General features: G+C 44.7%; 1 protein-coding gene across 1 annotated transcript; it reads left to right on the top strand.

The window, feature by feature from the left end:
- Positions 1 to 778: 778 nt before the first annotated feature.
- Positions 779 to 25516, top strand: ISL1 (ISL LIM homeobox 1). Its single transcript, XM_035100864.3, has 6 exons — positions 779 to 1257; positions 2524 to 2713; positions 7396 to 7655; positions 12742 to 13028; positions 16378 to 16545; positions 23709 to 25516. The coding sequence occupies exons 1-6, from the start codon at positions 1230 to 1232 to the stop codon at positions 23823 to 23825; spliced, it is 1050 nt and encodes a 349-aa protein (XP_034956755.1). The 5' UTR covers positions 779 to 1229; the 3' UTR covers positions 23826 to 25516.

The following is a 25516-nucleotide window of genomic DNA, read 5'->3' as shown; positions in this document are numbered from 1 at the left end:
AAAAGGGAAAACTTGGCAGCTATGGAGGGGACACAAACAATTCTTTTCGAAGAGCGGGGTGGGTGGGAGAGTGCAGAAGCCTTTATAGACAGCTCCTACCCGAGGTCAACGCCTCCATCAACAGAAGCCTCGCTGGCGCTTCGATTCCCCGTCTGAGAGAATAATTAAAAAAAAAAGTACAGCTTGCGAAATCTATCAGCAGCTAAGCCTTTATTGCCCCCCTTTTGGCGGCATAACACAGATTTGCATGGTTTTTAATCCATCCCTCCTCTCCCCACTCCCCCAATATTTGACCGCACGCCTGGTCAATTTCCTTTTTCCGTGGGGGCGGGGGGGATAGTTAAGAGAAATAAACGTTTCAGCTCTTCCTCTTTCTTTCTTTTAAAAAAGGGAGGTTAAAAATCACTAAAACCAGAGAGCGCTGAAAGACAGCTGCCTGCCTTAGGGTACCAAAAGAAGGGGCGGAGTGTGGAACCAAAAATGCAAAGGGAGAGTTATAAGGTAGGGGGGAATCAAATGAGGAGTGTAAAAGTTGCCTCTGATTCTCTCTCCCAAGTCCAGCTTTTTTTTTCTTTTTTCTTTTTAAAAAAAGATTCTGGCTCTGCCCAGGTTTTCTCCAAGCACCCCCCTCCCTCTCCTCCCAGCAAAGGCTACAGCAGCCACTGAAATATGATAATCAGAACAGCTGCTTCTGTGTTCCCTGCGTCCAATCAGAGGCGAGCTGGTTTGACGTCCCCGAGGCCTACGTCGACCAATGGCGATGGAGCTGAGTTGGAGCAGAGAAGTTTGAGTAAGAGATAAGGAAGAGGCTGGCGGCCGCTGCGCGCTGAGTCCCGCACACTGCAGCGCCTCTGCCACTCGCTTCCCGATCCGGAGTTGGCCTGCGCGGGTGCACGGAGCGTTTTCTGCTCTCTCTTTTTTTCCCTTCTCTCTCTCTCTCTTACTCCCCGACCCGACTTCTTTCTTTTAAAAGGCTCCTCATCAACATCACCCTAGTAATAAAGGAACCAATTTGATCCCAGCTCCTTGGACTGATCCTCAGAGCGACAGATCAAGCAGCCTCTCTCTTCCTTTCCATTTGACAGCATCTCCCGCTTTCCAAGAAGGGACAGCTTGTCTGCTTTTTGTTTTGTTTTTGTGTGTGTGTGTTTGTGGTTTTTTTTTACCTCTTGGAAGCTCCATCGCAACCGTGCACCATTTCACTGTGGACATTATACCCTCTTACAGATATGGGAGATATGGGAGACCCACCGAAAAGTAAGGAAGACGTTATTCGTTATTCTTGAGCACTGGTCATATGGCAAGCGGGAGGACAAGTTCTTTCTTCCCACGGTGGCAGGCGGGAGCGGTGGAGGACGCAGCCTCTGGCGGGCTGCCGCTTCGCCTGATAGGGTGTCGGAGCCTCCGGAGCGATCTCGGTGGCTTGGGAGAAGAGCCTCTGGCTTAAAAGTCGTGAAGGAAGAGGCGAGAGTGTGGAAAAGGAGGATTGGGGGGGGGGGTCGGGCGTCAGAGGCAGCGGTAGATGGATCCCGTTCAGGGCGACCGCTCCGGTGCTAAAATCCTGGAGACAGTTGCTGGAAGTCTGTTTTCCTTAAAATAAAAAACAAGCACCCAAACAATAGGATTGGATTTCCTTTAAATGTATTGAGGAATCGCAGTGTTGGGATGTGGGGGGGCTGCGGCGGCGGGGCTGGGGGCCAGGAGTGCAACTGGATCCATTCATACTCCCGTAGCAGATGATTTAAAGCGTGGGAAGTGTGGGTTGCTACCCTTAAAAGAAGCGCGCTACTTTGGAAAGGAATGGGTTTCTGAGCTCGGCGGGGTTCCCTCCCAAGCAAATAATGCTTCCGATGGAGCTAAGCATCCAGCGCTCCAGGTCGGTCTTTAGGACCTCCGCCCTACAGAAGTGAACCAACATTTTAGCGAAAAAGGGATTGAAATTGACAAAAGGAATGGAATTGACAAACCAAAGCCTGCCGGTTGCATCAAACTCTTAAGAGCAGAGAGAGAGAGAAAGCGTCACCGGCGCGTTCTGTTTCCCAGCCCACCAACTTCCCTCTTTTTCTCCTATTCAGAATCTAGAGGTACAAAATTAATAACACCACACACACGCCTTCATTCCACCACCACCAGCACCACCACCCTCCAAAAGAACAAATTGTCAAAAGGGGATGTTTTGATTGCGTTGGAAGGTGCGTAAAATGTGCGCGTTCTAGAATTCTGCCAGCCTTCATTTGAATGTGCGTTCCGCCTCCTCTCTAAATGAGGGAAGCCTTTGATGGCACACACTCCAATTACCATCCTAAAATGCTACTCACTCTCTCTCTTTCGCACACTCTCTGCGATCATTCTCTTCCTCCCTGCCCCCCTCCCCATATAACGCCACAACAGCAGCAGCAGCAGCAGCAACGCGCTCCCAAAGAGTAGCAGCCCTACGCGGGTGATCGACACTAATAAAGTGTGTTTATCGCCGTAGGAGAGCAAACGGTCAGTCAATCATGTCTTTTATTATTTGCCTTTCAGAAAAACGGCTGATTTCCCTATGCGTCGGTTGCGGCAATCAAATCCACGATCAGTATATTCTGCGAGTTTCCCCGGATTTGGAATGGCACGCGGCCTGCTTGAAGTGCGCAGAATGCAACCAATATTTGGACGAGACTTGTACGTGCTTTGTTAGGGATGGGAAAACCTACTGTAAGAGAGACTATATCAGGTACGAAGCTTGCCTTTTCCTATCACCCGCCTCTTTGGTCGCGTTGCAGTTAGAGACGGTTCCAGTTGAGCCTTGTTTATTTTCTATCTGTAATAAGGTTTGGGAGAGTAAAAACAAAAACAAAACAAAAAACCCAATTCTTTAAATTCCTCTTCCCCGTTTAAAAGAAATGAAACCGCGATCTCCTACGTAAACACGCTTACTTGGATGTAAATGGTTTTTTCCCCCTTATAAGTGCCAAGGAAATGCGTTCAGGGGTCAGATTATTTAGGCGTGTGTACAAGCGCCTCGTTCCGTTCCTATCGAGTGTCAAACCATACTGAGTTCAGTGGGAAATTAACTAGGATTGCAGTGCAAACTCACTGGGGGGGGGTGGAAAATGAGAATTGCGTCTTATCACTGAGTATATACAGTTGAGAGGTAATTTTTTCTCCCCCTCCAGGAAAAAACCCCACACAATTTCAACTCTTTTTTTCCCCCTAAGTAAGTTTGGGTTGACACTTGTGAGCAAATGTGTAAAATAAATAGGCTGCGAGGGTGCAAATCTAAAGTAATTTGAAAAACGGATTTCCTCGTCAGGTAGACTCGCTTTAAAGGAAATGTATACAGGATCGTGGGACTTTTCAGATCCATGCTGGCAAATTACTTGCAAGATTTCGCAGTAATCCGCTGATTATGGTAAAGATCCACCAGGTAAAGATCTGGTGCTCCTCGGCGGTAAGGGCTATTGAAATTAGTGGTCGTTATTTCTGAGGAGATGCGTGTGAGATCTAGGTTGTTCTTCGATTGTTGGAAACGTGGTAATGTGTGTAATTATTTTGGGGGAGGGGAGCGGCAGCGACAATACGTTGCCATTTAAGATGGCTCAAACTGCCTTTCTCTAAACTAAGCGCCCCCAAAGCTTCCTCCATTCAACTCTAACTAATATCAGTATAATTGAAATTAAGTGGTGGCGTTGAGGCCTGCTTGCTTCCCAGCTGCATGACTGCGTGTATGATTTACATATAGATTTACATTTACATAAAAATATATATTTTTAAATATATATATTTTAAAAAAACTGTTACAACAGGGAAATAGCAACACGGGCTCAGTTAAAAAACACCATTCCTACTCCCCGTCTCCTGCCAGCCCATGGCTCCTTAAAGCATGGTAAACAAATGTGATGATGATTATTAGTGGTAATAATAATTAATAGTCCCCTTCTGTTTCCTGAATGCAGCGCGGTTTCTTCGACTGGGGGGCTTTGCAAAAAAAAAAAACCCCTAAACATGACATTTAATCTTTTAAAATATTAACCCTTTGGGCGCGCTCGAACTGACTCTCTTTTCTTATCTTATCTGCCTTGATGAATTGGACAGAGGAGATCAAATTGCCCCTCATCTGTGGGCGAACAATCGGTACATTTAGATAATGGAACGGCTTCCTACCTGGCATGAAAATCTGAGAGCTGATTACATACACACACACACACACGTGTGGGGGGGGGCACAATTGGCCACTGCTGACATTATAAGGAAACCTTTATTTCTTTTTAAAGAGGGGGGAGCAAAGGGGAGGGGCTCCTTTTTTGAACAGCCTTTTTTTTTTAGGGAGTCTGACTTAGACGGCGCTATGCTACTGTGTCCTTTTGCTGCATTTGATCTTTGCAGAGGGGGCAAAGGTTGGGCAACCCTAAGCTTGGGTGAAGGGCTAAGGGGAGAGATGATCCACCTGGAAATTCTCCTGCGTAAGGTCCCTTGGCAAGGAAATGGCAAGAGAAGTTCCTACGCGGCTTTAGGCGAACAGCAGCATTTTCTCGGGCAGTCTCTTTTCACTGAGCCAGAAGGATCCTTGTGAAGTCCTTCGAGGTTCTCAAAGTGCAGCTTCCTAATCGGAGGCTCGTCCTCCTGAAATCCGTGGGGCTTCCTTGCTGAGGAGACAGAGTTGCCCGGCTGCAATCCTGAGAGCCCTCCCCCGCCCCACTTCCCCACTCCCGGGAAAGACTGGCAACGAGGCGAGACCGAGTTCCTTGCTGCTTTGAGTTCGCCTTTGTCCAGAAGACCCGGCTGTTCAGCTGGCTTCGGTCTAGAGGAGGGATTCCTTGGCAAAGCTGATTCCCAGCTCCCCGAGAATCAGGTGCTCGGAAGTGAAAGCATGGTGAAAGATCACTCTGATCCCATGCTTAATATATATATAGAATTTCTTCAATATATATATATTGAAGAAAACGCTAGGACCGACACAATACTAATACTAATAAAAAGAATTTATATTATATATTATTTGTTCACGCGGCGATCCCTGCACCCCGACTGTAAACCACTGCGTTACTCAGAAGTAACCGCCATTGTCTCCTCACCAGGGCTTTAGTTTCCCAGAACATATGTTTAGGATGGCAACTTTAGATAGTCTTGCCCGTGACAGAGTGACTTGGAAAGCAAATCCCATTGATGGGCAACAGGGCTTCCTTTCATGCAAGTCCGTGTGCTAAGTTAGGATCTCAGCCTTTTGCTGCTCGCCTTCTTTCAAACAGGATTTACTTGCCTTGGCTCAGAAGGAACGCTTTCCCGACTGGCGCCTGAGCTGGCTCTTTTGCCCTTCGTGTCCTTGTCTAGCTGGGGCAGAAGCGAGTTGGGGGGGGCTTTGATTCTTTAGCCTGAAATTGAGATACTAATAGAGAAGCGTGTAGAATTATGGAATCATAGAATCAGGGTAGCTGAGCTTTTAAAATTAAGCATTTTCCTCCTGCTATTTCCGCGCCACCACCTCTATATTCTTCTTTTAAGAGGAGGGACTTACACATCAACAACATATGCAGATTATCTGTATGTGTACATATGGGTCCAATGTGAAGCCATATCAAAGCCTAGCCGAAGACTCTGTCTTCATAAATTCTGAATTCTACAGAAAAGCGACCTCCTATGTCTTCATTCGTGGTCTACGGGAGCTTTTCAGCGCCACTGAGAGTTCTCTGTTGATTTGTTGTTGGAGATTCTGGAACAGAAGGCGAACGTCGCCCTTAGGCTGCAATCCTGCACACATTTCCCGGAAGTAAGTCCCACTGAACTCGATAGGACTTGCTTCTGGGTAGACGTGCATACATAGGCTCGCTCTGCCCCAGTCTTACTTTGGGAAACTTACTATTCTGAAGAAATTTCTCACTGATTTCAAGAGGGCTCTTTCAAAGACCACCAGGAGTTGCTGGCAGCTAAGATTTTTTTTGGGGGGGGTTATATGGGGGAAAATGGGGAAGGGGCGGATAAAACAGCTGCTCAAGCGGTCCAAAGAAAACCATTTTAGAGCTGCGGGTTTATTCGCGGCCACGCGCCTGTTTCTCCCCGGAGAAATTTCCTCTCTGGGAAAAGCCTTTGCAGTGCCTGGTAGCGATCTGGGAGAGCGTCCCCTTGAACTTGACTTACACCCAAGTAAACAGGCAGAGCCGGGAGCGTAAAGGTGCGGAAGCAAAGGCAGGCCGAAGGTTTTGCCTCTCAGTATTGCCAGGATATTGGTGGCCGCGATTCACTGACTCCAGATCCACTCTTTTACTCCTGAGTTTTGTATTTGATTGTTTATATTTTAAGAGTCGAGTTTAGCCTTTTCCTTCCTTTTTGATGAGCGGTTTTTGGAGGGCAGGGTTGGTTCTAGGATTGCATTTTAGCCTCCCAATAAAATAGGACGCCCCCGTAATAAGTTTCCCCAAGTGTCACGATTCCTCCTCTTTTCATTGTATAAAAGGGTAAGCTGCCATTTTCTCTTTGGCAATATTTGTTTCTAATTTTGGTGTGACGAGACACAGAAGCGGCTTTAAAAAAACTGCAATCTTTTAAAAGGAAGGGAGTCCCATTGGACTCAGTCGGATTTGCTCCAAAGTCACCCTGTCCAGGACCGGGATGGGTTGCATTATTATTTACCTCAGAAGTATACAGTATATAAAAAAGTGACTCCAATCTTGGAGGCGTTTCCTCGGAAGTAAGCACCGTTGCACTCCACAGGGCGAACTCGCGGGATTGCAGCCCCCGTTGTTCATTGGCCCCCCAACATCTTGCTATTCTAGTTAGACTTTCCCCTTTTCTAACCTGGTTTTTAAAGGTTGCTGGGAAGTTTCTAACAACCTCGTTTCTTCCATTCTGTGCATAAGGGCAGATTTTTCTCCCATTCCCCTCCAAGAGAGACCGCGAAAGAGAACAAACAGAAAAAACCACACCCCTCCAATAATAATAATAATAATAATAATAATAATAATAATAATAATAATAATAATAAGTATAATAAACCAATCAACACCCAAATGCATGTACGGTTATTTATTTTTAAAAAACACCCCCCCCCTTCGCTGCAGCAAGGGCCGAGCGCATACACGGTACAATTTCAGAAGCCACTCGCATTGGAAAGTCGGTAGGAACCGAATTCGCTGTGATTTCCATTTTCGCGAGCTTCTGGTTTGCCAGTGGTAGACGGGGCGACCTGGAAGGCGTGCTGGGCTTGCTGTCTAACGTGGGAGGCTGGAACGTGAATGAAAGAATGACTGGCTTGATTCGACGGGGCGGCCGGAGTGAAATATTTCTCTCTCTCTTTTTCTCTCTCTTTCTCTTCCTTCCCCACCCCACCCCACCTCCGTATTCTTTTCTTTTCCTTTCTTTTCCACTTTATCCCCAATCCCACCCCGCACCACTCCTTTTCTCGACGGGGCCTGGGCTCAGGCTATACGGCATCAAGTGCGCCAAGTGCAACATCGGCTTCAGCAAGAACGACTTCGTGATGCGCGCCCGCTCCAAAGTGTACCACATCGAGTGCTTCCGCTGCGTGGCCTGCAGCCGGCAGCTCATCCCCGGGGACGAGTTCGCGCTGCGGGAGGACGGCCTCTTCTGCCGGGCGGACCACGACGTGGTGGAAAGGGCCAGCCTCGGAGCTGGGGACCCCCTCAGCCCCCTGCACCCCGCCAGGCCGCTGCAGATGGCAGGTACTTCCCGGTCCCCCCTCCTAGAGACTTCGGGGAGGGCAGGGGAGGGAGGAGGGCAAGGGAGGGAGGGTCCCTCCGGGCCTTTGTTCCATATATGTGTTTTCTCTCCCACTCCAAGCTCTTCTGCCGTTGCCTCCCCACCCGCGGTTCCCGGCCATCAGTGGCTAATAATACCTCCTAGATGTGCCCAGCCCCGTATTCATTTTGATACCAGCTTCGCAGAGGTTAGTTTTGTTTTTTGCAGAGGTGAGAGAGTTTTGGAGAAAAGGCACACGAGATCCCCGTGTTTCCGATGGCAAAATGACACCAAGAAGCAGAACGACACACACACACACACACACACGTGTTCAAAATCTGCAAACCTCTGAACACTTTACTCCCGAGTAAACATATAAGAGGTTGCCGCTTGCGGGGTATCTTACACCCACTTACCTAGGGGTAAACGTAAGCGCCATTGAACTCGGGGGAGAACTTACTTCTGAGTAGACGTGTAAAGGATTGCACTCTTCCTGGCTATCTCCACCAAGCTCAGCTCAGCAACAGAGATGGGCCCTTCGTTGAAATAAAAGGAAAGAAGTTTGCTTAACTTTGCTGGGAGATGATGCCCAAACCGGTAGCGAGCTTGTCGGAAGTACACTCCCCTTAGCGCAGTGAGACTTCCTGCCAGGATCCTAAGAATGTTTGCTCAGGGCTTAAGTCCCTCTGAGTCCAATGGAACTTTTTTCTCTAGCAAGCACACTTATGATTGCAGCTTTCCACCTCTTAAACTTCCCTTTGATTGCAACCATTAACTCTCATGGTCCAAAAGGGTTTCAGTGAAACTCACTTGCTTAGAATCTCCGTTGAAATAACCCCAAAACTCTACTCTTGCAAACATCCGTTGGTAAAACAACTTTGCACCCTGATCCCTAAACCTTGGCATGCAGCTCAGATTTATCCATGTTCATTCAAAAGGGTTCCACTAATTTTAATGGAACAGATTGCAATCTCAGTAGGAACTTCCATTGATATCGATGGAGCTTGTGTATTTAGGTCCAAGACATGAGCATTGTCAAGAGCAGAAGCAGATCAGTGAATCAGATCAAGGCTGTTGCCCTAAACCCCTTCCTTGAAATGCATAGAGCAAACCTCTGCATTTCTATTCTAAACCAAGTCCCACTGAATTCCATAGGATTGACTTCTGAGTAGACATGTTCGGCACCTTTAGGCTGCAATACTACACACTTGAAGTGTGCATAGAATTGCATCTTTAGGGAACAATCCTATAGTGGGATCCTCTGGGATGGGTGGGGTTAGGATCCAGGGGTTCCCCAGCTGTGCCAGTATAAGGCCTTAAAAGGGGGCATTTCAGAAGGGGGTGGGAGTGGGTGGGACCAGAAAGAGGGGATTTAGAATGGATCCTATACCCATCAAGCTCAGTCACATGACCTGGCAGCCTGGTGTAAATTAAACCAGCAGAAAGAGTGGTTTAACCCATATTATTGTTTTCCCTCTGCCAGCTTTAGGCCATCTCAGCCAGCCCCACTCCTGAATGAAGTTTGGATTTGGTGTACTTTATCCTAGCTTAATTTACACTGGCTGGCTTTATGCCAGTTTCTTGTGTATAGGATTGCTCCTTTAGTACCATTAAACTGCGTGGGGTTTTTGTTTACTTCTAAGTAAACATGCTTGGGATTATATTGTTAGGCCGTCCTCCTATGCCCACTTATTGGAGAGCGAACCTTGTTATAATCAGTGGAAGTAAGCTGGTGTATGGGACCATGTTGTTTTATGGGAGATCAATCCTCCTTTCCTTTGATCTGAAAAAGATATGAAGTCTGCCATAGTACAGAGGGCAAGAAGAGTAATACCTATGCTCTACTACGACTGAATTGCCAGAGAAGTAATACACTTTCAATCAATATAATAGAAATCGAAATATTTATGTATATGTTGTGTACGTAGCTTTTGCTGTCAAGTATGTGTGCTGGGTAATCACAGCAATCTATCTTTCCAAAGCAAGAGGAAGGAGCAGACAGAGAAGTACACAAATATCACAACAGTAGGGGTGGGAGGGAAAGAGAAGATAAGAACAGTGTACCTTGCATTGCAAGGAACTTTTACAGAGGGCACAATTGATTCAGATGTTGTGTACTTTTGTCGCACTTAACGTTGGTCTTAGTCACTGAGGCTTTATTCTAAGTAAAGATGCTTATGATCCTGCTACCCCATTAGAAATGTCCTGAGAAAATATGGAAAGCAAGGGGGGTGGGAAACAGGAAATAAAAAATAGGGCAGGGGAGAGCAGAGAAGCAGCAATGGGTCCCCCTATCCAGATGATTCATTGAGCTTAGGCTCTTCCCAGCCAGGCATATTCTGAATGAAACATTGGGGGGGGGGTATGCAGTGTGCAGGGGGAGCCAGCTTCCAAAAAGAGAGACTAATAACTACAGGCACCACTTCAAGCTGTAATTTAAAACTGTCAACAAGCTAATCTTCAGTAATTGGCCTTCTAAGGGATTCGGCCTTCTCCTCCTGAAGCTTTCTGTGGTTTGGGTGAGAATTTCAAGCTGAAAACTTTAGAGTCAACCCATGAGCTGGCCTTACTTTTTCATTAGGATTACTTTTGACTTGAAACATTTCAGGACCACTGCCTGTCCTGTCTAGGCTTCAGGGAATGGGCCTTATTTATTTTTCCACCCTATCAGGGCAAACAAAACAAGACAGGCTTGGAGAATTCCCAGTCAAGAGCTTGTAACTTTTAAGTCTTTCTGTTGGTCTCTCCTTCCCTCCTGCCCTACCATGGGGGGGCAGCAAGAACACTATTTACAGTGCCAATCTTTAGCAACTTAATCCAGGGTAGTCTTTCCTTGGTTTTTAATAAGAGGTTTAAGCATCATTGTTGGACTCCTAATTCAGAATCCATTGTTGCACTTTACTTGGAAGCAAGTCCCATAGTCTTAACTAGATTTCAAAAGCATTTCCTTCCAAATAATATATGAGAATGAGCAGTAAGGGTTTAACAAGTTGATGTCTTGCGTGTCTCCAAATATGAAATCCCACTTCTTCCTTGTTATACCAAATACAAAACAGTGACTAATTTGAAAGGGGAGTAAGTATTATGGAAAAAGCAAGTAAAAATGTGGTGCACAAAGAAATAATCAGATTACCTCTGCCCCCCCGTAACTCTGCATTTTTAGATACAAACACATAGAATTCATTATAAAAATATTAGCTCAAGTATTTTGTTTGATACGTGGTTGCCTTTTTGTATTTTGAATTGTGTCTTTTTATATCTGTTGTCTGATATTGAGGCAAAAAAGAGAGATGGGGGTGTAGACATTATTGCAACATATAAATGTTCAGAAGGAAGTTCTACTAATTTCAGTGGCACCTGCTTCCAAGAAAGCAAAAACTTCAGAATGCTGCATTAGAGTATGTTTGTCTCAACACATTTACTTGGACTTTTCTGCTAAGGAAGTAGCCCAGGTTGCAATCTACTGTGTACTTACCTGAGAGTAAGCTCCATTCACCAATGGAGGACTTACTGTCAAGTAACCAGCACTGCAACCTTCCGTCCAATGAGAGAGTGTTTTATAGAGCAATCTCTTTGGCTGTTTACTTGGAAGCAGGTTTGAGTGTCTTCAATGATGTTCAATCTCTGTTCATAGCATTGCAGCCTTAAGAGTGTCACCTGCATTTTTTAAAAACGAGAAACTGTTAGAACATTTATTTTGCTCTGGATTTTCTAGCAGTGTGTTCTTTTGACAGCGTTGACAGACTCACCCACTTTAAAACTATACAATTTAGCTAACTCACTTTCGCCGTCACTGCTTCCTACACACAAGTCTATTAGTTCTCATTTTAAAATTCGATATAAACCCCACCGTTTCATATTTTTAGGCTGTAGTTTTGTGTCCATTTAGATCTGGATAAGCAAGCCCCATTGGCTCTACTGAGGTTTCTTTCCTTCCACCTAAACATGCCTAGAATCGGGCTATTAAAAGCAAGCTTTTATGCAGCTAAACTTGGGGGGGGGGAGGCGTTGAAAGTCGGGAGCTGTAGAAAGAAAGCCTGTGTAATGGTGCATTGGACAGGAGGAGAATCCATGAGGTGCTAATAGCAATAGATAAACAGGACCTGGGGGAGAGTTTTCGACGGAGGCAATTGGGTTGTTTGCTGTGGCTTGCATTGTTGTGTCCATTAACCCGGAAGTGGCAGATGGTTCAGGGTAGGTGAGGGACTAGGTGGCCAATTGATCCATTTGAGCTTTAAGACTCTAGTATGAGTGGCGCCAGGGAGGGAGGGAGAGAGGGAGGTCTTGGTGGTAGCCGTCTCCGCGCTCCTTCCAAAGCCCTGGTGATTCTTCCTCGAGAACTGTGAAATGGCGCCCCCAGATTATATGACTATCTGCTTCCTTCCACAATCCAAAAATATATTGAAGTGGAAAAATCGACGCCACTGATTTTTTTCCCCCAGCTGAATTTCCTCCCCCCCGCGCACGTTTGAGAGCTCAGCCATCCTTTGCGCGCTGAGGCTTTCAAAAACCTTTGGAAGCAGTGTGGGGAACGCGGGGTGGACAGGGAGAGAAACTACCGGGTTGCGCAGGTGTTCCCGGTGAGGTGGGCCGGCAAGACGTCCGACCGAAACTGGATGACTGGCAATTTCCTCCAGTCAGCAAAATAGAATGAGTATTGCTCCCCCACCTCCGAGATCCGAAGGCTTGAGGGTCCCAATCGTCGTCGCTCATTAGAGAGCGCCATATATGGTACCTTGGACAGCAGCTCCTCCGCTGACAGTCCCCTGTCCGCGAGGAGCTACCAATCGAAACAATGGGGGAAACAGAGAGGCACTTGTGAGAATGTGGAGGATTAAGGTGATCCACAAAAAGCTGAGGGGCTTGATAGAGAGGAATTGCATGGAATTCCCATTGTTTGCATTAGCGTTGGTTCCTGAAGAAAGGTGGATGGATGGGCGTCCAGGTAGTGATTATCCCCGCGAGGTTGGCCCCCCAGGAAGTTGCGTGTCAGCATCTTCTCGCCCTCCCCCGCCACTTACGGGATTCCTGTTCCTTCCTCCTTTTCCTTCCCCCACCCACCCTCCACAGCAGAACCTATCTCTGCCAGGCAACCGGCTCTGAGGCCACATGTCCATAAGCAGCCGGAGAAGACCACCCGCGTCCGGACCGTCCTCAACGAGAAGCAGCTCCACACCTTGCGGACCTGCTACGCCGCCAACCCCAGGCCCGACGCCCTCATGAAGGAGCAACTGGTGGAAATGACGGGACTCAGCCCCAGGGTCATCCGGGTCTGGTTTCAAAACAAGCGCTGCAAGGACAAAAAGAGGAGCATTATGATGAAGCAGCTCCAGCAGCAGCAACCCAACGACAAGACGGTGAGTGGCTGCCGAGGTCTTTCCTCCTGGCCTCTAGGGGGCACCAGTTCCCGAACGAGGAACTTTCTTGGTTAGTGGGCGTGGCTGTTCTCTTGCCTTGGTGCTTTTGATTTGCTTTGGGTGGGTGGGGAATAGGTTCGTGCGCATGTGTGCATTACTTTCCAATGAGTGTGTCTGTCAAGAACGCCAATTAGCGGGGCTCCCTGTAGCCAGCAGAAAAAAGAGAGAGAAGGTCCCCATCCTTCTGTGCCTTTCACAGCAATCGAACAGAGAGATAAGGGGACGCTTCACCTGTTGAATCCTGGCCTGTGGAAAGTAGCACGCCTCTAGAAAGGGTCTGGGTTTTATTGGGGCGGGGCTTCAATAGCTTGCTGGGTTTAGGAAACTGGTCCGTGAACTCTTGCTTGTGCGCATTTATTTACTTCTTGCAGCAAAATAAATGGTCTAATTGTAGGGAGAAACCCCACAACAACATCCTGATATTCCACAGCACCCCCGGTTTTAATTTTTTTAAAGTACATGTTACAGTGACTTTACAAACTGCCTTACTCTAGAGTAGTTCTACTGAAGGCGCTGGGACTGTTCCAGAGACAGATACCAGTCTTTGGGTAATTCCTACATTCTTGTGGTCTAAGATACATAACAGCAATGTGGGGGTGGTAGGTAAAGGTCGCAGGAGGGAAGGGATAGATCCCCTTTTTAAAAGGCTCTCAATTGACTTGCCGAATGAAAGACGATTCGAATAGGTGTACTGAAATCAATAGAGTGGGCTTCTATGAACGGATGCCAGTCCTACCTAGTTATTGTCGAGTTCTGGCAAGCAGATTTCAAAGCGAAATGCGATGAAGACCTATTGAATTCAACAGAAATTCGCAGTAGACTCCTGCGGATATTATTTACTCGAAAGTAAATCCCTCCGACGTTCAATTATTACCTAGTAAGTGTGTGCCTGTCAAAATGCCATAGTGGTGCACTCGACTTAAAGCTTGCTCGGGAGTAGGTCCAACTGGAACCCCCTGAGGCTTACAGCATAATCCTAACTATGACTACTTAGAAGAAACCCCTGTTGAATTCAATGTGGCTTACTCTTACTCTCAATATTAAGGTTAATATTAAGGTTAATATTACAGCCATACTCCGGGTAACTGTGTGTAGGATTGACCTATTTTGTTGCCACACCTTTTGGTTCTAGACATGAAAGTCGCGCAGACCAATCCTATACATGGTTTACTCGTAAGAAAGAAAGAAAATTCTGGTTCTAGTTGCCTACGCAGTTATGTGTCCTTCCCAACTACCGGATTTAGGCCAAATACTCACGTAATGCTCTAATCCTATGCATGCTCACAGCACTGCCCCAATACATGTCTACTCGGAAGCAAGTCTTACGGCATTCAGTAGGGCATACTCCTAGGTAAGTGGATCTAGGATGAAGTCTAGTTGGGCGGAACGAGAGTTACTTGCGAGTAAACAGACTTAAGGTCTGGTTTTTAAAATCCAATGAGATCGAACTTTAGCACCAGCGAAACAACAGAGTTTCGGCAGATGAGAATAACGAGCGAGCATATATTCCAAAACAACCGCTTTCGCCCCATCCATTGCCCTTTAGGCCTTGGTGATGCCGAGGCCATTGTTGTGTTGCTTAAAGGAACCGCTATTAGTGTTTGTTAAGACTGCTTATCTGGTTAAGTGGAAGTTTAAAGCGTTGCGTTACTTGCGTATTGCCGCGGTGGAATGTAATAAACCCCAGTTTGAAGTGTTTTAAGTTGCTCCGATTTAGGAAGTTATTTTGGACACAAAGCCTTTAAAATACCTGCAGAGTTTATTTCTCCACACCCGATTCGTTGCCACAAAGTATAGTGGTGGTTAGCCAGGAAACTGTGAGCTCATTCCAACCTAAATAAGCAGGGATCCTTGGAAATGATCCTCGTTGCGGATCACGTTTTCCTGGAAAGTTCAATCTCACTCGAAGACCATTTCAATGTCTTATCGATGCCGGGGTGAGAAGTGAGGCGAATCTCCCGAAAGGCTGCAGTTCTGTGAAATGGTTGGACTGGGACCTAAACCGGTTGCGTCCTAAAAAAGCGAGTGGAACTGAATCGGCTTCAGTCCCAATTCTTCTGCTCAACTGGCCTAGAGATCCCGCTGTAAGATTGCAGTCCCATCTAAACTTAGAGGATCAATGATGCCTAGGCATGATGTTTACTTGAAAGTAAATGCCCACTCCGGATCATGGGGCTTAACTCCGAAGTGAGGTCCGGTTGAAATCAGCGGTGTTGTAGAGCAACTCGGCTTGACTCTTGTCAACCTCCAGGAGTTACTTCCCTTAACCACGAGGAAAATACCCGGAGTGTGTATCGCCACTACGAACTATTCACAGAAAAGGGTTCAGTCCTAACCCCACTTACCTGGGAGTAAGCTCGATGGCGCTCAAAGGGACCCGAGTAACCCTCGGTGGCATTTTCTCACGCGTTAAGGGTGCTCCAGGCTTCGACGCACGTGTGTGTGTAAGTAACTCCTTTCAGTCAATGAGACTTACCCCTGGGTAAATATGAGTGGTGTGTATGTATCCCCACCCACACTGTGATCCTGAAGGCCGTCAAGCTGCTGGCTCTAGAGTTGTCCCATGCTCTAGTCTAGGGGCTCCTATCTCGTGCTCGGATCTCCAGCTTTTACGCTCTGGACGTGAATTTCAGCGCTTAAGCAATCGGGGGAAGAAGTGTGTTATTCAGTGTGGCGGCATTAAGAGGGATCAATAAATAGATGTGGAATAAGTCGGAGATGCGGTACCAGTAATGTAATTAGCAGTTGGGGGAAGCGTGCTATTTGTCCGAGGTTGTTCGCCTCCTGTCCTTCTCTGTGGCTTTCCCATTGAGTTACCCGCCTCTTCCTTATTGGAAACCTTCAAGATAACCAGGACAATCCAAAAATAAACCCCACTAAGATCGCTGGGCTTTACTGCCTGAGAGAGAAGCAACCTAACATGGAGTGCTAGTATGCACCTTTCCTACTTGGAAACAGACATGTTTCCACTGCGTGCGGGGGATGTACACACACACACACACACACACACACACACACACACACACACACACACACATATCAGGACTGGAAACGGATCCTAATCTACTTTGCCTAATCGACTCGGCAAAGAGAGGTGTGGGTGGTTTTGTTTTGTTTTTGTTTTTTTAAGAATAATAACACACGAAATTCCGCGAAAGGCAGATTAACAAAGTCAATAGAGTCGAGCGTTTGATAAGCCCGAGAAGGAGTTTATTGACTCTCTGCGCCGCGAGACAATCGCGGTTTGTGCGGCGCGGCCCCTCACCGCCTCTGCCTGCCTTGTTTACAGAACATCCAAGGGATGACGGGCACTCCCATGGTGGCGGCCAGCCCGGAGAGACACGACGGGGGCTTGCAGGCGAACCCGGTGGAGGTGCAGAGTTACCAGCCGCCCTGGAAAGTCCTCAGCGACTTCGCCTTGCAGAGTGACATAGATCAACCGGCTTTTCAGCAACTCGTAAGTGTCAGTTCCCGGCTGCGATGAATGGGCCACTGTGCGCGCAAAGGCAAGCGCGACTCTCCTCTAGATTATTCCTGCAAAGTTTTTGTACGTCTGCTTAAGACCCCCCGCGCGCCCCTTTCCCTCCCAGCCCCAGAGTTTAAAACACCTGGAGGTCAACTCACGTCCCCACCAGAGATCCTTCCACTTCGATGCTTTTAGGCTGCAAACCCTAAAAGCACGTCTACTCGGGAGTTAAATCCTGCTGGATTCAGTCGGGGTTTACTCCCGGGTAACTGGGGTTCGGGTTGCAGCTTGAGGGTTTGTATGAGATAGCAGTGCCCATAGATTACTCCTATCTGAAGCCCCTAGACCTGTGCCCAGATGCTGGAAGGAGGGAGGAGGGAGCCACTGATGGCGATTGTATAGGTTACCCCACCTGCCCATCTTCATGCCAGCCTCACAGTTATCTTTAAGCGCAGAGCTGCTTGCTCTGTGGACATTTGCTAAGCAGCACACATACTGACGATTTTGGTGCTATTACCAGTAGCAGTGGTATTAGCAGCAGTAGCTGTATTGGACAATACAAAAAAAAACCAAGGTAAAAGCAGTTTTTGATACTGCAAGGTATACCCAATTATTTGGGAGGGGAAATGTCCCCTTGGCTCATTTCAAAGCAGGTTGCAGGCATCCCTGCAAAGAGGCTTCCTCTCTTCTGCCACACATGAAATGCCTATTTTAAGATGGCCTATCCTGTGACAGAAGCATACATTATCTAAAAAATAAAAATGGAAGTATGCTTTCCGCCCCTTCAAAAAAAGCAGTACTTTATTCACAGCCATATTTGCAGGATTTATGTTATTTATTTAGTAAGAAATCATAGGATGAATTTGTCCTAAAGGCTCCTAGTAATTTGAATAGGTTTTCCAGAAGGCTTTAGAAGCCTTAGCTGCCATCCTACTCACAGTTAGGAGACTTGTATTCCACTGATGCCAGTGGCATTTAAGCAGGCTAGCTGTGGGGTGGTTTGCAACCTCTTTTCCACAATACACAAAGTGCTTTCTAATATTCATCTAATTTTTAGTCTGCGTTAGAGTGAGAAAGCTCATGAAAGCCTTCCTCTCTCCCGCTTTTGACCTTTATGACCAGCTAGGCTTCCTTTATGGCCTGGGTTTCCCATAACCAAATTCAGCCATTTAACCACAATGTCAAACGCCAAGCTTATGCCCACGATCCTTAAAATGCTTAAGTTTATTGGCATTTAAACCAGCACCTGCAAGTTGTCACCAAATAATTATTATTATTATTATTATTATTATTATTATTATTATTATTATTATTATTATCCTAATAATAGGATGCTGGTACCGGTAGTGGGTGTGTGGCTTCCACTGGGTTGTACAGTGGGGCTGAAATATGGTGGTGAGAGTCTAATAAATCTAAAAAGTTATTTGAAGTATTGTCTGGAAGGTAACAGTGTTTAAAATGAACACGCCTTTCTAAATATGTACACTTCTATAAAATATTACGAAGGTTCGCCCCTGTTTTTTCCTGTGAAATGCATATTTCCTATTTACATAAATTACTTTTGCAAATTGTAATGTTAGCCTTTGGCACAGTTTGTGCAAATGTATATATTAGCCTGATTGTCTGCATTTTCTTTTTCATTTTACATGCCATGGCTAGTATATATTTCTGAACTTCCATGGATCGATCGATGCTTTTGTCTTGTTTTCATGATTTTTTTTTTAAATGTGGTTATATAATAACGTGCAACAGTTGCATAGTATTAATGGGCTGGCTTTCACCAAAAAGCCAACAGGAATTTACCAATCAATTCTGTTCTTAACTCACTTCCTTATGCCTACATCATTTGGCAGCTCATATGGGACCATATCATCTGCAATACTTAAGCCCAACCAGGTGATTTAAGGACAGAAGTTCAACCTTAACTCAATTTCCTGGCCTAAGTGTGTTAAAACCAGATCTTAAAAATAATAAGGTATGTTATGAATGGTTTTTCAGTGATTAAACTTCGTAGTACCAATGATAGAACATCAAATGATTGGGTGCACAAAGTGTCTCCCCAAAATATAACAGTATAAAGATTTGTTTTGGAAAATATATGTTGCAAAGTCCTTCTTCTTCTTCTTCTTTTTATAAAAATGACAGTTTTAACTCTTCTAGAGAACAATGCCCAAAACAATTCCACTAAGAATCATTGTGTCACAATTTATGCCATAACTCATTTGGTAGGATTGCAGTCTAAGTATCACTGAACTTGGGGAAGTTTACTTCTGAGTAAATGCCTTTAGAGATCTCCAGACTTTCTTGTTATTGAAAGAGAAAATACAAATGATGGTAAAAATAGAATAAACTCAATAGTGATCAATGTGCTGTGACTATGCCACCTTGGATGGGCTACTTGATTCTGATTTAGGGTAGTAGAGGCTGTTTTCTTTCCCTGCTTTGTTCTGGGTGTCTCCTGGTACTCAGGCAGAATTTTCCTGCTTTAAACCATTCAGTGCAGCTTTTAACAATAGAGGAGATGGATAGACTTTGTGGGAGGAAATGAGTCTAGGGAGATACAATGGAAGATTCTAGGACATGATACGGTGTGAAAAAAAAATTACGTCAGTATGACAAAGATGGGTAAAAGCGTAGGGTGGGGAGAAAATTGCATTTGGAATGATTTTTATCAGGCATCTGCTAAAGGAACTGAAATGAAGTCAGGAGGCATTTCATGTCCCCATGCAGGGCCTCAATACAGAGTCTAAAATCTTCTTATTACCAATATTGAGCTTTACAGATAGACACACCTAACTGGGCTACACAAGCAATTGCTTGGGGTAACATTATTAGGGGTGCTAAGCAAGCAGTCTGTGATCAGAGAGGTGACCCACACACACACCCAGAATCCCTTGCAGTACTGCAGAGGATTCTGGGACATGACTCTCAGAATGCGAGCAGCTGCGGTGTTGCAAGGGATTGTGGGACATTCCTTTTGGATTGCATGGTGCGGCTGCTTGGAAGATGAAAATGTATTAGGCTGGCCCTGATCCTCACACCCGATAGAAACCATCAGTTCTTCTTAATTCCCACTGCGGGGTGTTGGCTTGCTGAAGTTTGATAGGAGGTAGATTGCAGTCTGTTTTTAAGAGAATAGAAAGCAATTTGAAACTGTAATTCTCATAAGCAGGCTTTTGTAGTGTTTAAACCAGAGGTGAAAATGGGACAAAAGAAATACTTGTACATAGCACCCCATTGAAAGCCATGCTTCTTGTTCATTCTTTTTCTCAGATTCAGTGATTACTCACAGGCAAAGGATTAGTTCCATCCATAATAATATTCCAGTTTCACTGAGCCGAGAGGACGTCTATCCATGTGCAAAGAGCCTCCTCATTCACTTCAGTGCATAGGGAAGCCCACTCTCACAGGAGCCCTGTGTGATTAGTGGAGCACACATAAACAGAGGACTCCGAGTCTGAACACTGTGCAGAAATGAATTCCATTCAGTTCAATAGGATTTACTTCTAAACCATGTGTTTACCACTGGGGTGCAAAGTAGAAATCCACTGCAACATACCTTAAATAATCAGTAACACACTGGGAAGAATTAGCCAGCATCTAGGATGAAAATCTATGGAAGAACTCATATTGAATTTAATGGGTTTGGACTCCAGCCAATATATGGAAAATCTTACCCAAAAGAAGATAGCAGTTTTATCATTAGGAACCTAACTAGGCCTCAATCCACAGCTGAGTTTAAACCAAAGGGTCACTTGGATTTAAACTATTATGCACATTTTCTTGGAAGTTAGCTCTATAGAATCTAATGGGGCTTATTCCTTGGAAAATAGGGATTGCAATCCCTACAATTATCTGTAGTGCTCAAGCATTTAAGGGCGTAGTTCAGTGGTGGAACATCTGCTTTGCAGAAGGTTCCTGGCACCTCCAGATAGGAATGTCCTATGTCTGACTGGCAGCGGTTCTTCAGAGGTTCAGTGTGGACAGCACTGAACTTGATGGGCCAATGGTTTGACTCATTATAAAGGCACTTTCCTTCTGTTCCTATATTACTTAGCACTAAATTCTACGGGCATCAAGGAGATTCAATTTCAGTTTGGATCAGGGCATTGAACTGGAAGCATTGACATTGACTGGGATTCTTACTTTTTGCCTTATGAAGGGAAGGGGCTGCTTCCTCATGGAAAGACAGTTCTGGGCATTGAAGGCCACGGGCAAAAAGTGTGGCTCCAGTCCATTGATTTTAATGGCATTTCCAATCTGCATGCCTCTTTTAAATCATAGGACGAAGTGTCCAGACTTTTCCTAGTTGTATTTGAGCATTTTTACTATTTTTTTGTGGCTGCGGCAACGCAGTCAGATGGGCAGCATATACCGTATTTATTTATTTATTTATTTGAAATCTGAGTCCTTCAGAAGTGGTGTTTTGCAGTTGGGAACTTGTACCCAACTGCAGAACATTTCACCACTGGCTGCATGGAGGGTTTGCTTCACATGCTACAATTTTCATTCACAAAATAACATTTTTTTGGGGGGGGGGAAATCATGTGATGCTTGTAATAGCATTTATATAAGTGTGACCAAAACATTGATCTGAAATCCTTACAGCAACCCTCTGAGGTAGGTCAGTATGTCACCATATTATTTTTGAGGGACTCAGGCGGAGAAATATTGGCTTATCGCTCCCCTCCTCCCCACTGCCCTTAGAGAATTTTGTGACTGAGGCCTTATTTGAATTGGGATTTTCTTGTTTACAACTCAAGCGCCTTACACCACAATGTTAGGTATGTTTACTCAGAAGTAAATTCTGCTATGTCCAGTGATGCTTACCAGCAGGTAGGATTGCAGCCTTATCCATTACTTGACTAACTCTCCTTTGTGTAATTATTAATATTGAACAATCCTGTTTGCTGTGCATTTATTTGCTGCAGCTTCCCTTCCCAAAGGTTGCATACTGGGTGTACATAGGAAAACACACACTCTACACTTATATACAGTATGTAGGTCCACAATTGCTTGATGTATATGTTATGTTTGTATTCTGCCTCTCCTTCACTGGGCTCAGGAAAAGCTATTTAGAAAAGGTGCACATTGATTTTACTAGAATTGTTTAAAGCTGCCGTCTAGTTTACCATATTTTCTTGTGAAAATACCCAAGCGGTGCTAACCTAGTTGTGTTTACTCAGAAGCCAGTCCTATTCATGTCAAAAGGGACTTGCTCATAGGTAAGTATGTATAGGATTGCATCCTTAGAATAGTCTTCATTGACCCTGATCCAGAGAACTGTGGATTGCAGAAGACCTGTTCCAAGATCTAATCAGCACTAGAGAGTAAAAACCTCCCAGAGCTCTGATCAGCTCTTACTGGTACCTAGAGAAAGAGCAGATAAGAACATGTGTTTGGGCCTAATGTGGAGGCTCCCTTCTGAGCTGAGCCATCATAAAACTCACCTGTTGGCTCATTGTTAAGGGATGACTGAGGTGACCTGAGTCAACAGGTCTTCTGCACCAGGATCTGTTGGCGCTTTCTCCCTTCTGAACTGAAATATAATATTTTAGATACAACTTTGCTTAGCAGCTTTCCCTCTAAAATTTAGCTAAATTTGCACTTATCCGTATATACTAGCATATGGAAATTTTGTGCAGAATTGTTTTGTGGGTTTGTGCCCCAGAAAACATCTATCTACCGTAAGTTGAGCAGCAAACATTTCAGACAGAACTGATACAACTGTACACCGCAAATTCTTGGGGGTGGGGGAGCAGAGACACCCCGTTTAAGTATCCACATCCCAAATTTTGCCACTGCAAACAATGATGATAATTCTGTGATCTTTTCACCCCAAATCAGACTGCTTGCTCAATGCTCCAAACATATGAGTATTATGAGCTCTAATACTATATAAAATACAGTTTTCTGTAGTATAGTGATAAAAAGTGGTAGCTAGAATCAAAAAGATAAATAAACCCGACTTCCAATTCAACCTCAGACCTGAACTGTGCTAGGGCTGTGAGCATTGAGTATACACTTAGTTGGGAGGAAATGTGAGTGAAGTCAATGGGTTTACTTCTTGGTAAGGTTGTATAGGATTGTGCTGCATGTGTCCTAATCTGGTACTCTGCAGCTGTTGTTGGGCATCATCTCCGACCATTCACTTTGCTGTCTGGGGCTGATGAGAGCTGGAGTCCAACAACATCTGGATGGCACCAGAAGGTTGGTGAAGACTCTTCTATTCCGTTCTTTGTTCTTCCTCAGTCTCTCTTTGAAGGGCGGGCATAATACTGACCTTACATGATTGCTGTGGGCAAAGTACACTGAACACTAAAACTCACTCTCTCTCTCCTGCTGATATAAAATGCTGGCGGTGATTATAAATAGCTCCAGTAGCCCAACATTTTACAAAACCCAAAGCTGTTCCAAAATCTCACTGATAAATTCCTTGCTTTTCATTCATGTGGGATTTGTTCAACTTTAAATTTTCCATCCATTTTTTTTTTAATTTCAGAACTAATTGCCTAACTGTGTGTCATTTCCTGAATGATAAACATTCCATTTGGAATGTTCGCAAATCTACTCTGAGGTAATGATGTACTATCAGGGTGACACCAGAGTCGATCCTCACATGAATTCCTGCAAATATGTCGTATCCCACTGTTCCCGCACTGTGGTTGCAAAAAGTAGAAATGGTAGGCTGCTATAAAAATTGGTAGAACATAAAATAATGTTACTATTTGAGTTACTAGTTACAGGTAGGTAGCCTTGTTGGTCTGCTGTAGTCGAAACAAAAAAACAAAACAAAAAATCCTTCCAGTAGCATGTTAGAGAGCAACTAAGTTTGTCATTGGTATGAGCTTTCGTGTGCATGCAGGTATCTGAAGAAGTGTGCATGCACATGAAAACTCATACCAATGACAAACTTAGTTGGTCTCTAAGGTGCTACTGGAAGGAATTTATTATTATTATTATTATTTATTTATTATATTTTATTTGAGTTACTGTTGTTAGTGATGGTATTTATGTATATAATGCTGTCACAAATGTACAACATAAGGTCTCTGCCCTGAGCAGTTTACAAGAAATGCAATGATATTTTGAAAGCCAGAGAAATAGGCGTTTTCTTTTCTTTTTGTAAACTGTTTATTCTCTCTCTTTCTCAGGTTAATTTTTCAGAAGGAGGCCCAGGTTCCAATTCCACCGGAAGTGAGGTAGCATCCATGTCCTCTCAACTCCCGGATACACCTAACAGCATGGTAGCCAGCCCTATTGAGGCATGAGGAACATTCCTTGCGGTGCTGAGGTCCTCAAATCTTTTCGCCCCCTGCTGGAGAGAGTGGGAAAGCTATCACGTTTGGGGACTTTGAGAGAAGGAGAAAGAGAAATTAGAAAATTAAAAGAAGAAGAAAAGTATTTAAACACAACCGTGTTCATGAACCTAAAGAAAAGAAAAACTCCATGAACTGTCTGGGGAGTCTTTGTTCGTTCGTTTTTGTTTCGTTTTGCAATGATAAGGTAGCAACACTGTGAAGACAATCATCGGGATCTTACTAGAATAATACTCTTAACAAAGCAAATGAAAATGCTTTCGTTCTTTTTTAAAAAATAATAACAGTCCACCCCCCCACAGAAGGATCGTAGGGAGATCAAGAAGGATTTTGTTTTTGTTTTAAAGACGTTTGTGAAACGCAAGAGGATACGGACCCAGGGATAGCCAACTTTTCTCAAATGGCATCGTTGAGTGACTGCACACAAACAAACATCGCCCAGAAAACGCCTCGTCTGACCGTCCAAACTCGAATGGTGTTCTTCCTAGACCTGCCTCGCCCCTTGCCAAAAAACAAACAAACAAAACCAACCTTTAAAATTATATACATATATATATACATACACATATATATCTTTAAAAGGAGCTCTGATAAATTGCTTATCCCAAGATCAAGGAAGGACACTCTCCCAACCATCTCACGACAGAACAAGCTCTTCAGGTGGTTGGAGCTGCGAGCGGTTTGGAATTTCTCTGTTTCCTTTCCCCCCAAGAAGGGTCTTGGAGCGCCTGGGTCTCGTCCCTCCAATAGCATGTACTGTAGCTTTGCCCTCTCCTCCTCCTCCTCCTCCTCTTTCTTTCTCCCTTTTCCCGAGTGGGTCGGTGGGTTTCTGTCGAGATCCATCCTTTTCTCCTGAAGTCTCCACTTCTCCAGTGACTCTTTTTGTTTTGTTTTTGTTTTTAATTTAAAGGAGGGAGTCGGGTTTTTTTTATTAAAAATATATATAAATATAAATATAAATATATATCTATCCCAATTTAAACCTTCATTCGCAACAAGGTATACCTCTTTTTGGCCACACATGAAAAAAGAAAAGAAAAAAAAGAATCGTCTTTCGGGGTTCTGTTTTTGACTGGCGTCCGTTCAGTAACATTCCCCTTTCCCCAAAGATGTGTATAGTTCTTGGGTTTTTTTAAAATGTTTTTTAAAAAAATGTGTGCTTTTTTTTAATGGACTGGGGTTTTTTGCCCACCCCTCTCTCTCACTCTTTCTCTTTCTATGGAAATAAAGAGGGGGGAGGAGGAAATACTTTTTGTTTGTTTGTTTGCTCTCGCATTGCAAAAATTATAAAAGTAATTTATTATTTATTATCCAAAGACTTGCCACTTTTTCATGTCCTGATTTGTTTTTGCTGTTGCTGTCGTTTTTTGGGGTGTGTGTGTGTGTGTGTGTGTGTGTGTCTTGCTTTTATTTTGCTTAAAGTTTTGTTGTTTTGTTTTTTGCGGGGGATGATCCACGCTGGTCAGTTCTTCTCTGCAAGTCATCTATGAATGAATGGATGGATGGATGAATAAGTGGGGGAATACAGTTCTTGCGCAGGAGAATGTACATTGGATAGATCCCCAAAAAAGAACGAAGTGGGGAAATAGGTTTTTTTGGGGGGGTATGTCTCTTTTTCTTTAGTGTGGTCTTTGAAATTTCAT

The sequence above is a fragment of the Zootoca vivipara genome, chromosome 10 (genome assembly GCF_965207765.1).
Source record: "Zootoca vivipara chromosome 10, rZooViv2.hap1.1, whole genome shotgun sequence".
NCBI classification, from domain to species: domain Eukaryota; kingdom Metazoa; phylum Chordata; class Lepidosauria; order Squamata; family Lacertidae; genus Zootoca; species Zootoca vivipara.
The sequence above is the reverse complement of the archived record's forward strand: the minus strand, read 5'-3'. Positions and strand labels throughout refer to the sequence as shown.

Excerpts from the sequence above, each read along its gene's own strand:
- ISL1 (XM_035100864.3), top strand. The coding sequence starts at position 1,230 with ATGGGAGATATGGGAGACCCACCGAAAA. Across the intron at positions 7,656-12,741 it reads CAGGCCGCTGCAGATGGCAG|CAGAACCTATCTCTGCCAGG; the intron begins GTACTTCCCGGT and ends CACCCTCCACAG. Across the intron at positions 16,546-23,708 it reads AACCGGCTTTTCAGCAACTC|GTTAATTTTTCAGAAGGAGG; the intron begins GTAAGTGTCAGT and ends TCTCTTTCTCAG.